The sequence below is a fragment of the Hypanus sabinus genome, chromosome 12 (genome assembly GCF_030144855.1).
Source record: "Hypanus sabinus isolate sHypSab1 chromosome 12, sHypSab1.hap1, whole genome shotgun sequence".
Taxonomy (NCBI): domain Eukaryota; kingdom Metazoa; phylum Chordata; class Chondrichthyes; order Myliobatiformes; family Dasyatidae; genus Hypanus; species Hypanus sabinus.
The window spans coordinates 100,189,920-100,203,153 of NC_082717.1; the positions used below are offsets into that span (position 1 = coordinate 100,189,920).

At 41.1% G+C, this 13,234-nt stretch overlaps 1 protein-coding gene across 1 annotated transcript in view; it reads right to left on the minus strand.

The window, feature by feature from the left end:
* LOC132403185 (centromere protein J-like) overlaps positions 1 to 13,234 on the minus strand; it is a 195,613-nt gene that overhangs the window by 68,987 nt on the left and 113,392 nt on the right. The window contains exons 6-7 of the mRNA XM_059986546.1: positions 10,516 to 10,615; positions 1,095 to 2,703 (exon numbers count right to left, since the gene is read on the minus strand). Coding sequence (XP_059842529.1) covers positions 1,095 to 2,703; positions 10,516 to 10,615 — 1,709 coding nt within the window. The remainder of the gene's footprint in view (positions 1 to 1,094; positions 2,704 to 10,515; positions 10,616 to 13,234) is intronic.

Here is a 13,234-nt window from a genome sequence, read left to right on the forward strand (position 1 = left end):
CTAAGTGCTGGAGACAATTTCTCTCAGGACTGGACAAGATGGCTGCACCAGATCAGATTCTTGAGTACCACGATTCTGATTTTTCACAAAACCGCTCGTGCTTTTCTTTGCGAAGTTTGACTGTTTTCTCATGGTTTTGGTTTTGTTCCTCATTGACCTATTATAATGGGAAAGATATCTCCTTGATTAAGGAGATTTGATGTCTGAAGGTTCATTCTTAAAACCTTGTGGCTAGAATTGGATGCAATAGTCATTTAAAATAAACTGTCTGTTGTAATAGGGGCAGAAATTGCTGAAAGCACTCAGCAACTCAAACAGCATCTGAGAAGGAAGAAGTGCAAATGTTGTAGGCTGATGACCTGAACCACATCGCAGCTTGGATACCGTCTGCTTGTAGGCTCCAGTTTCTCCCCATGGCTACAAGGTTTCTCGCTGCTGCTCCAGTTTCATCCCACATCCCAAAGACATTCTGCTATGAGCTGCAGACTACTTCTTAGGGTAGATAAAAGGTAAAAGAATCAAAGAGAAGTTGAAGAGCATATGGGAGAGAGAGAGGAGGTACCACTTAACTGTAGCCCATACTGCACCAGAATATGAGGATCCCAGATCAGCCTCTACTGCCACCTCGTCCAAGTTCATTGTCATTTCAACCGTATACATGTACACCGCCAAACGAAACAACATTCCTCCAGACTAAGATGCACGACACAGTACATATAATTCATACACAACAGATAAAGTGGTATTACTACAAATAAATTAACAAATAATAAGGTGCATTTACAATCCAAATTAAAAAGTAAACAGTACAACACCACTGGCATGTGATACCTGAGGACTCACCAATAGACAACCCATTAGAACAACATCATATGTGACTCAAGTGCTTAAACTACTGCAACTAAGGAGGGGGGAAACAGGTTGCTGAATTGTTCTGATGGACAGAATGGACTCAACATGTCATAATAAGTAATCTTTTATTTCATGAACTGTATAATCTGTGAACTGGAATTCTTTGACATTTGGATACAGATTCAAGTTGATCATTGTTTTGTGCATTACTATTTGAATGATTTGATTTCTCATATACATACCTTGAACACTTCCACTGTTGGCTTCCATCTGGTAAGAATGACCTGAAGTTTTTGATGCATTTTGTTCACAACTAAGTGCTGGAGACAATTGCCATGCAAGGACATGACAAGACGGCTGCACGACATCCGATTGTTGAGTACCACAGTTCTGATTTGCCACAAAATTGCTGGTGTTTTTCTTTGCAAAGTTTGACTTCTTTCTAACAGTTTTGGCTTTGTTTCTCGTGGGCCTATTGTACAGGGAAGGATATCTCCTCGATGAAGGAGATTTGAGGTCTGAAGTTTCACTCTCACTGCTGGTGCTGCTGCTCGGTGTATTGCATTTCACTGGAGACATTCCAGCTATAGATTTACGACGTGTAAAATGCTGCAAAGTTTGAAATGCCATGCCCATTTCTTCTAATCCACTTGGAGCATCACTTGCATAGTCGGCATCATCGGATAAGTCTAGACTTCTGCGAGAGCAAACAGAATTATGTAGGATTTCAACAGTGGGTGGTTGCTGAAGCTCAGACTTCAGGCCATTGCTGTCAGGATCTACACCATACGCTCTAACATTAGAGACCCCACAATGTTCATTGTTACTTTTGAAATAACCATGCATACTGTGCTTATAATCTACAAGGGGCATTAATCCTGTGTTTGCAAAACTGTGCATATTATGGTCTTTGCCTTCCTGGGTTCTAAAACTGGCTCCGTGGCATGGCAGATTGTCAGAAGTCACTTGTACTATTTTGTCATTTACTTTTTTAAAACCGATGTTTGGGCCTTTCCAACTTTGCGTTTGCCTGGGATCTTTGATGTTAATTAAATTATTCTGCTTCTGCTCTGATTGCTCCTGGGGTAGTTCAGTGTTCCAGTTGAAAGTCTCTGATTTATTCATACTTGGGCATTCTTGTTGATTGGTGCTAATGAAAGGTGGTTGATCATTTGAAGATCCCGGCAACTTGTTTGCCACATTTTGTCCTATTTCTTGGCCTTGGCTTTGCCTTTCCACACTTCCATGAGAAACACTGCCATTTGTTTGACTCTGTGATTCAGGACCATCTCTAATCAATTGCTGTCTTTCTAGAATATGTAAGCTTAAATCTTTACTGATGTTAGCTCTTCCTTGGGATTCCCCCACAGGAGGTACATCTCCTGTTGTACTTTCCTGTACTATGTGTTGACCTCCACTATTTCCCCCATTAGAAAATTTGCGAGGCGATTCAATCTTGGTAGACAATTCTGTGACATTTATGTCACTTTGGATACCCTCGTCTGTACTATTCTTGACTTCATCTTGCTTCTCCTTTTGTTTGTGATCTTTTCTCTTGCTGTTTGTGATGGAGCTGCTGGTAGAAACAAACTTCTTTGTTCTAGGTTCTACAAGCTCTGGACTACTAACTTGTTTTTTCTTCTGGAGCTTTTTGTACTCATTGAAGGCGGGCAAGGAAAGCTGGTGTTGATTACAGAACCTAACTTTTTTGGGCAATTGATCCACTGATTCATGACCTGGGTTCCTCTTTTGTTCCTTCAGAATATTTTTCTTGTTCTTCTCAAATCGTGCAATACCTTGCCCACGTTTTAGGAAAGACTTCTTTGGAGCCAACTTCACCTCATTTATATCCTGTGGAACCAAAAGGTTTATAATTGCAATTATTTCCCAGAAATGCTCCAGGTATAATAATCTTCTAATATTAAGGTTCTGCCATAATACAATCTTTTGCTGTTGTTTACTTTGCACTTTTCGCCCTGTCCTTCTCTAACCCTGTTACCAATCAGTACCATTCCTGTACCAGAATTTCTGCTGTGATGTCAAGTAAGTAGAACCAATGTTCCATAGCCTTGTCACTACAGTTCCACAAGATTTCTTAAAAGAGATGGATATCTGCCTGAAAGTTAAATAGTTGTTTTTGGATCTTCATTCTGAAGATGCTAGGAATCCAGAATGACACGTATAAAATACTGGAGGAACTCAGCAGGTCAGGCAGCATCTTCTAGCTTATACTCCTTCCCCCTCCCCACCTTCTAATTCTGATGTCTTCCTCCTTCTTTTCCAGCCCTGATGAAGGGTCTTGGCCCAAGACATCAACTGCTTATTCCTTTCCATTTATGCTGCCTGACCTGCTGAGTTTCTCCAGCATTATGGGTGTGTTATGATTTATTTTTAGCAACTGCTTCTCAAACAGAAGGAAAATGAGTCCTATATATCAGATTTTCACAACTGCCTCTTATAAGTAGAGGATGTATGTTACTTACTTTGGGTCTGCCATTGAGATTCCATCAAGTAAAATGACTTTGCAAAGAGCAGTGTAAGCCTCCTACATTCAGGAGTGTGTTAATAATGGGCAAAACCTTATGAAATAACTATTATAATCCGTAAATACAAAATTAAGACAGCCTTTGCAATGCCAGTGGGATATTATACACTTAATACATATGCCCTGTTTTAGCTCTCTTTGTCTTGTTTGAGCTAATTAGTCATAAGACTTAAGAGATAAGAGCAGAATGTGGCCATTTGGCCTATCAACTCTGCTCCACAATTCCATCATGGCTAATTTATTATCTTTCTTAACCCCATTCACTTCCCTTCTCCCCGTAACCCTTGACACCCTTACTAATTAAGAACCTATCAACCTCCCCTTTAAAAGTACAAAATGACTTGGCCTCCACAGCCGTCTGAGGCAATAAATTCCACAGATTCACCACCCTCTGGGTAAAAAGAATTCTTCCTCACCTCTGTTCAACAGGGATGGCCTTGTGGGTTAATACAGTGAAATGAATCAGGTGTTAAAACGTGTTGCTGCTTTATTTCACAGACAGGTGAATATACAAAGGAAGTCAAATCAATTCATCCATTCCTCCTGTGGTGAACTACATATACCTGTCTGGACACGCCCCCCCCCCCCCCACCGCTGACTGCTCCTGTGGCTCCTCCCACAGACCCCGGTATAAAGGTGATTGATGGTGAACTACATATACCTGTCTGGACACGTTCCCCCCCACCCCGCTGACTGCTCCTGTGGCTCCTCCCACAGACCCCGGTAAAAAGCCCTGCCTCTCAGTCTCCAGGATGCAGCATGGTGGTCAATTGCTGCTTGTTCTTTCTTCCAGTCAATAAAAGCCAATATCTCACCTCACGTTTCAGAGAGTTATTGATGGTGCATCACCTCCCCCCACCCCCACATCACCGTCCCTTCCTCCACCTCCCAAGACTGGAAAAGGTAATAAACATGACCCTTTTTTAAGCTGACTCACTGACATCATCTTCCTTTAATTTTCTGTGCCAAAAGGAACATTAACCAAAAGCCTAGTGATTCCTCCTTCCCTTATCAAATCTCCTCGTGTCCCCTTTAGTTTGTTAATTCAGAAAGAGATGTTTGACTCTTGCCTGTTTGGGGTTCACCAAGAGGTCTGTCAAAGTTCATCAAAGAGCATATATTTCAGAGACCTCAATTCATTGCAAAGAAGCTTTCTCACTGTATTTGGTTGTTTCCATTTTCCCCTGGTAAGCTCTAGCTCAGCCTTCTGCTACCAACCAAACCCATTGTTCTGCCCACAGCAGCTTTCAGTACAACCACAAAGGATGTAACAGCAGCTCCCATAGCTTGTAACAGCCAAGTGGCAGAGCTCTCAAACCTCCACCTCTAATTATTGAACCAGTAAACAAGAAAGAAACATTTTGGAATCCCACAAGGGATGGGGAAGTAAGGAAAACTGGACAATGATGGAGGTAAAAGAGAGCAAATGTTGAAAATTCAAAGTAAATTGATTATTGAAGTACTGTATATATATGTGTCACCATGTACTAATCTGAGACTCATTCTCTTGCAGCCATTCAAATTAGATAGAAAGAAATACAATGAAATTAATGAAAAACAAAACTGACAAAGATGGACAAACAACCACCATGCAAAAGAAGACAAACTGTGCAAATACAAAAAAGAACAAATAATAGTAATAATAAATAAATAATAAACAATATTGAGAACATGAGTTGCAGATTCCTTGAACTGAGTCCATAGGTTGTGGAATCAGTTCAGTGTATTATCCACGCTGGTTCAGGAGACTGATGGTTCTAGGGTAATAACTGTTCCTGGACTTGTTGTGGGTCCTGAGGCTCATGTACCTTCTTCCCGAAGGCAACGGCGAGAAGACAGCATGGCCTGGATGGTGGGGGTCCAGGCCCCTCAGTGGGGGTCCAGTCCAAAAGGAGCGATGGAAGGCAAAGAAAGTCTGGTGCCTCAGAGGCACGATTCAGGTGTGGGTAGATGGATGGAGAGATGAAAATGCGTAACTACATCAGTGAAGTGGCCAAAAATTTAAAATGGGGATCCTGAAATGAGAGGGGCAGCTGTCAGTGGAATGGGTCAAAAAGCTGAGAGAGTACAGGGGTATATGCTATTGTTTTAGACTGTCAGAGAAAGTAACGATGTATGAGTTATAAAAATATATGTGATAACATCAAGCTCTGCCTCTTAACTGCTTGATTGTGGTTAAATATTGAGAAAACCAAAGTTATCATCTTAAGCTGCTCCCACAGACTTTGTTACATCCCCACTGACTTTATCATCCATGCTAAACATTTCCAGACAAAATGGATTTATGATATTCACTTCAACTATACCTTGTGGAAGCATTTTCACAGTATCATTACTCTCTGAATGCCTGTGCATTCAGTCGGTACGTGGGCAGACATCCACATGGCCCTTGACAGATCATGGTCAGGAACCAGTAGTATGGAATGGAACTCAGCAGGGCCTTGTGTGATATACTGCCATCATTATGAGGGCTAGTGGAGAAGAAACCCCCACCAGAAGGCAGCTGAGAAACTTCAGCAGCTGATTAACTCATAGCCCATAGCTTAACTGGCAGTCAAATCAGTAAACAATGTATGATTGTTTCTGAATGTCATTCAGAAATGTTTAAATACACCGAAAATCTATCAAATATCAAAGAATGTAAAACAATTAGGAAACTTTGGAAACTTTTCTGTAATAAGTAAATATATTAGAAAACTTATTTGGAGCTCTTAACTCAAAACCACCTTATTCAATTCAATTCATTTTAACAAAATCAGATGTAGTCGTAAATTGATGCCTTAAGACTGTTCCTGTATGTTCAATTGGATGTTGCTATTACTGTGAGTACGTAGCTGGCACAGCTTTAGTGGACAGAAGCACCACTAGAGGCGCTTGGGGAATTTGTTCATCTTTAAGTTTTGTCATTAGATTCAATGAAGAGTTTAATATCAGAGGCCAGTCAAAAGAATCTGTTGATGAAGAACAACCAGAAAGCCTGGGACTTTTCGTTCAAATGGAAATCAAGGTTAGCAGCACTTTCATGGAGAAATGCTCTGAGTTTCATGTAGAACTCATATCTTCCCACAAGTTTCAACCCATAAAATCAAACTTGGGTTTTTCCTACTATTTCTGTACTTTTTCACATAAAATGGAGACATAATTATTCACTGTACAAATTCAGTCTAGCCAGTGCCACAAGAATGCAGCATCCCTGATCAAGAACCCATCATCCAGGCCATGCTCTCTTCTCGTTGCTACCACGAGGCAGGAGCCTTGGGTCCCACCTCACCATGCTCATGAATAGTTATTACCCTACAACTATCAGGCTCCCTCCTGAGCCAAATAAATAAATAAATAATGGCATGAGTTGTAGAGTCCTTGAAACCTACCGTAGATTGTGCTCCCAGAGTGTGACACCTCACACTTGTCTGTATTAATTTCCATCTGCCAATTTTCAGCCCATTTTCCTAGCTGGTCCAGATTCTGCTGCAAAGTTTGATAGCCTTTCTCACTGCCCACTACACCCCTAATCTCAGTGTCATCTGCAGATTTGCTGATCCAGTTTACCACATTATCATTCAGATTGTTGATGACAAACAACAAAAGATCTTCCAGTCTTATGTTTTGCAACTCCAAAACATAAAACTATTTGAAAGAAAATCAAGGGAGCCGAGAAATGCATACCTACTCAGTTTCTCGTCAGTGAGGCATGCTGATATGACGTGACGCGTGATGACGTATGCCTTTCACTAACTTTACAAACAACCCAAAATGAATTCCGTAAACAACAAGGAATGGTTAATCAAACAATGTATTTACAATATTACTCAAATATTAAATACACACCAAGACTTGCTCTTGTGCACTCCCTGTTTATCTTGCAACTCTGTTCAATTGCCATGCTTTCATTTGGATGGGCCCCAGGCTTTGTTACCTCTTTTCTATAGTTCTCATTCTGCTCTCTGACAGTTTTCTTTTACTCTCACACAAAGCTTTCAGCCCTTCTCCAAAGAAGCCCTGCTTTGTTGCTAAGCTCAATTTCCATAAGAGCATAACATATAGGAGCAGAATTAGGCCACTCGACCCATTGATTCTGCTCTCAATCATGGCTGACTTATTATACCTCTCAACTCCATTCTCCTACCTGCTTCCCGTAACCTTAATGCACTGACTAACCAAGACAAGAACTTATCAGCCTCCACTTTAAATATACTCAATCACTTGGCCTCCATGTCCATCTGCGGCAATGAAATCCACAGATTCACGACCCTCTCACTAAAGAACTTAGTAATCATCTCCGTTCTAAGTGGATGACCCTCATTCTGAGCCTGTGCTATCTGGACCTAGACTCACCTACTAGGGGAAATTTCCTCTCTCTCCACCCATCTAGGCCTTTCAATATTTGATAGGCTTCACTGAGATCCCCCTTCATTCTTTTAAACTCCAGTGAGTACTGGCCACGAGCCATCAAAACTCCTGGTGAGTTAACATTTTTATTCCCAGAATCATTCTCATGAACCTTCTCTGGATCCACTCCAATGCCAACACATCTTTTCTTAGAGAAGGGGCCCAAAACTGCTCACAATATTCCAAGGATGGTCAGACCAAATCCTTATAAAGCATCAGTATCACATCCTTATATTCTAGTCCTCTTGAAATGAATGCTAACCTTACCATTTGCTTTTCTTACCATCAACCCAACCTTTAGGGAATTTTGAATTTCTCCCTGTTTAGAAAAAAAGTCAACACCTTTATTGCTTCTACCAAAGTGCATGACCATACACTTCCCTACACTGTATTCCATCTGCCACTTCTTTACTTATTCTCTCAATCTGACCATGATCTTTTGCAGACTCCCTGATTCCTCAACACTACCTTATCCTCCTCCAATCTCTGTATCATCAGCAAATGTCACAAAGGCTTCAATTCCATCATCTAAGTCATTAGTGTAAAACATGAAAAGAAGTGCTATCAACACCAACCCCTGCACTACCACTAGTCAGTGGCACTCAGCCAGAATTGGCCCCCTTTTTGCCTCCTACCAATCACCCAACCTTCTACCCATGACAGTATCTTTCCTGTAATCCCATGGGCTCTTATTTTGTTAAGCAGCCTCATGTGTGGCATCTTGTCAAAGGCCTTCTGAAAATCCAAATATACATCCACTGACTGTCCTTTTCTATTCTGCCTATTATTTCTTCAAAGATTTCCCACAAATATGTCATGTAATGTGTCTCCTTAAGGAAACTATGCTAACTTTGGCCCATCTTATCATGTACCTCCAAGTATCCCAATACATTATTCTTAATAATGAACTCCAGTATTTTCTCAACCACTGATGTCGGGCTAACTGGTCTATAATTTCCTTTCTTCTAGTCTTCTCAGAGAGTTGTTTGACATTTGCAATTATCCAGTCCTCTGGAACCATTCCAGAATCTCATGATTCTTGAAAGATCATTACTAATGCCTCCACGGTCTCTTCAGTTACATCTTTCATTACTCAGGGGAGTAGATCACCTGGTCCAGGTGACTTATCTACCTTCAGACCTTTCAGCTTCCCAAGTACATTCGCCTTAGTGCCTCCTGACACTCAAATTTCCGGTGTGCAGCTATTGTCTTTCTCAGTGAAGACTGATGCAAAATGCTTACTAAGTTCCTCTGCCATTTCTTTGTCCTTCATTACTACCTCTCCAATATCACTTTCCAGTGGTCCAGTGTCCACTCTTGCCTCTATTTTACTCTTTAACTTTCTGAAAATACTTTTTTGTATCCTCTTTGATATTATTGGCTAGCTTACCCTCATATTTCATCTTTTGTCTCATGTTGTTTTTGTTGCCCTCTGTTATTTTTAAATGCTTCCCAATCCTCTAACTCCCCACTACTTTTTGCTATATTATATGCCCTCTCATTTGCTTTTGTGCTGTCTTTATCTTCCCTCATCAGCCTCGGTTACTTCATCTTCCCTTTCCTCTGACCTTTGGGATATATCTATACTGCACCTTCTGAATTGCCGCCAGAAACTTCAGCCTTTTCTGTCCTGTTGTCATCCCTTTAGTTTTCCCTTCAAGCAACTTTAGATGAATCCTCTCTGATGCCTTTGGAAATCCTCTTACTCCACTGTAATACCAATACATCTGAATTATCTTCTTCCTCCCAAACTGCAAGGTTTATTCTATCATATTTGGATCACTGTCTCCTCAGGATTCCTTTACCTTAAGTTTTCTAATCAATCTGGTTCATTACACAACACCCAATCCAGAATTAGCTTTCCCCTAGTGGACTCTACCACAATCTGCTCTAAAAAGCAATCTCATAAGCATTCTACAAACTTCCCCGCTAGGGAGCCATTACTTCTGTTCCAATGTGTTCTTGCTTGTAAAAATTGTGTTTAATTTATGTTTTCCTTGTGAATGCTGCTCATATGTTACTTTTGTAAGAAGTGTACAACAGCATCCTTTCTGTCAAAACCTGCAGCGAAGTGAAACGGAGTCAATTTTCTGCTAGACATGTCCTTGGCATTTCACGTCACCATTCCTGCAATCCGTGAACAGCTCTTACCCCGAACTGTTTGCAGGGCCACCTGCTGCTGTCTCCATGCCAGGACAATGACATTGCCGCCAGCAAATCCCGGCGAGTCAAGCCTGTCGGAAGTTGGAACCATGGTCATGATCAAATACAGGCCCGGGTCCGAGAAAAAAAACCTGCTACCTTCCTGCTTTGCTGCTGCAAGTAAGCTTTTCCTTGAACCTGTGCGTTACATGTACTTGCACTTTTGACTCTGTTTTTCTATGTTACAGACACTATATGAAACAAAACAAATTTTGTACAATACACATTGTTCGGAAAATCATAGGGTATGGAGACCGTATAAAATCCAGTTGTTCAAGAGCAATATTGAATAGTGCATAGATTCGGGCAGGTCATATTCTGCTCCAATTTCCAAAGTTCTCTCTCTCCAGCTAAACCCAGGAATTCTCACCTCCCATTAGTTGCTAAGATTCCTGCAGTCTGACATAACATTTAAAATCATAGATTAAAATCTAAAGCATGCAACATCAGTTAAGTAAAGTGGCGACCTTGAGGAACTGGGTCATGTGACAAGAAATCTATGTATCAGTGAAAAGTAACCTGTATACCTGCGGATCTTGTTGAAATAACTCTGAATCCACCTTAAGTTGTTCTTCAACAAAATCTTCAAAAGTCTTTTGCTTTTCATCAATTCCAGGTCTGATCGGTCTAAAAGGAAAAGCAATTATAGTTAGTGTTGTGGCTGTTTATTCAATATATCTTCTACTTGTTTTAGACCTTTAATGCACTTAATTTGCTGCCAATTGTAAGGATTGTTGAGATAAAATCAGAAAGTGCTGAAAATGCTTAGTGGGTCAGGCAGCATCTGTAAAAAGAAAAAGAGTCAACATTTCTGGTCAAGCCTTACTTATATTCTATACCCCTTTTCTGTCCTCACCGGTGTCCATCAGTACCATGTTATGAGTTTCAAATGGACTGGCAACCATGCAAGTTAGGATAATGCATTGGTGACCAGAGTTCTTATCAAATCTAATCATCTCACATTTTAAATTGAAATAATTAAATAAAATCTGGATATTTTTTGAAACTCTAGCCTCAGTAATGGTTGCTCTGCGAACACAGGTTTGTATAATACTATCTGAATCACTAATGCCTTTCAGGAAAGGAAACCTATCATCAGTAGAACATCAGAACATTGGAAAATAAGAGCATTGGTATGGAATATGATCATGGCTAACCTACACCAAGCCTCATCTTTTCTTCCATTCCAGTTCCCCAAAGCCCTGGCTTTCAAAAACCTATCTACTTCTTCCTTAAGTAGCCCGAATGATTTAAACATCTCCTCAAAACTAATCAGTAAACTCAAAGACCCCTTTGTGCAATTGGATCCAGATTTCCTCACTTGTAGACTCCAGTCAGTCCGGATGAGCAAATACGTCTCTTCCATAATCTCCATCAGCACAGGAGCACCACAGGGATGTGTACCTAACCCCCCCGCTCCACTCACTTTACACCTACGACAGTGTGGCGAAGTACAGCTCCAAATACATATACAGGTTTGTTGATGACATCACTGTTGTGGGCTCTATCAAAGGTGGTGATGAATCAGCATACAGGAGGGAGACTGAAAATTTGGCTGAGTGGTTTAATAACAACAACCTCTTACCCAATGTCAGTAAGACCAAGGAACTAATTGTAGACTTCAGGAGAGGGAAACCCTTAGTCCGTAAGCCAGTACTCATTGGAGGGTCAGAGGTGGAGAGGGTCAGTGAATTTAAATTCCTGGTGTCACTATCTCAGTAAACCTGTCCTGGACCCATTGTATAAATATAATTGCAAAGAAAGCACAACAGTGCATCTACTTCCTCAGGAGTCTGCGGAGTTTCAACATGTCATCGAAAACCTTGGCAAACTTCTGTAGGTGTGCGGTGGAAAGTGTGCTGACGGGCTGCATTACGGCCCGGTGTGGGAACACCACTGCATTTGAGTGGAAAATCCTACAAAAGGTAATGGATTTGGCTGAGTACGTCACGGATAAAACTCTCCCAACCATTGAGCACATTTATATGAAACGCTGCCATAGAAAAACAGCGTCAATCATCAAAGATCCTCACCACCCAGGGTAATACCCTTTTCTTGCTGCTGCCATCAGGTAGAAGGTACAGGAGCCTCAGGACTCGCATCACCAGGTTCATGAACAGTTACTACCCTCAACCATCAGGCAGTAAAAGGGGATAACTACACTCATTTTGAGGAGTTTTTAAAATCTTGTTATTTATTGCTTTTTATTCATATCTGCATTTGCACAGTTTGTTGTCTATTGGTCCTGTTTACAGTTACTGTTCTATAGATTTGCTAAGTATGCCTACAGAAAGACTCTCAGGGTTGTATGTGGTGATATGTATGTATTCTGATAATAAATTTTGACTTTGACTTTGGAAGTCTGTAGATGCTGGAAATATCGCTCACCAGGTCAGGCGGGTCTATGGAAAGGAATAAACAGTCAACATTTCACATCTAGACCCTTCTTCAGGACTGGAAAGGAAGGGGGAAGATCCCAGAATAAAAAGATAGGGGGCGGGGATGGAGGATAGCTCAAAGATGATAGGTGAAGCTAGGTGTGTAAGAAAGGTAAAGGGCTGGAGAGAAAGGAATCTGATATGAAAGGAGAGTGGACCATAGGAGAAAAGGAAGGAGGAGGGGACTCAGAGGGAGGTGATAGGAAAGTGAGAAGAGATAAGAGGCCAGAATAAGACCATAAGACAGGGATCAGCAACCCACGGCTCCGAAGCCGCATGCGTCTCTTTCAACTCTGTGCTGCGGCTCCCTGTGGCTTTGGAAAATAAATGAGTATTTAATTAAACTGTATTTTATGTTAGTTTGTTAGTTTTTGAAATGTAATTCTAAATTTGAAGATTATGGTGATCTTGTACAATCTAAATAAAACGTTGTGGCGACACATTTCCTGGCACATCTGAACCGGCTCACAATTTGCCAGCGTTCCGGCTAAGGGAGATAGCCTACGGGGGTTTGTGAGTACGTGTCTTTTGGAGCATCCGTGCCCACGGGGGGCAGGTTGAGAGAGGCTTAAAAGCAAGGCTGTGTAGTTCGAATAAAGTTATCTTTGACTGCAGTTTAACCACTCTGTGTCGTTATTTTAGCGCTAAGTGTAGCACACCGCTACAACGTGTTTTTATCGCTATTAATATACGTCACCACTGCCAATGCCTGACACCCGCCAGTGCGTGATTTCTTTTAATTTTTCGATCCAAGGTAGGCTAACGATGTAGTAACCTTCAACCCAACATCTTTTTTCAGAGTTCAAAA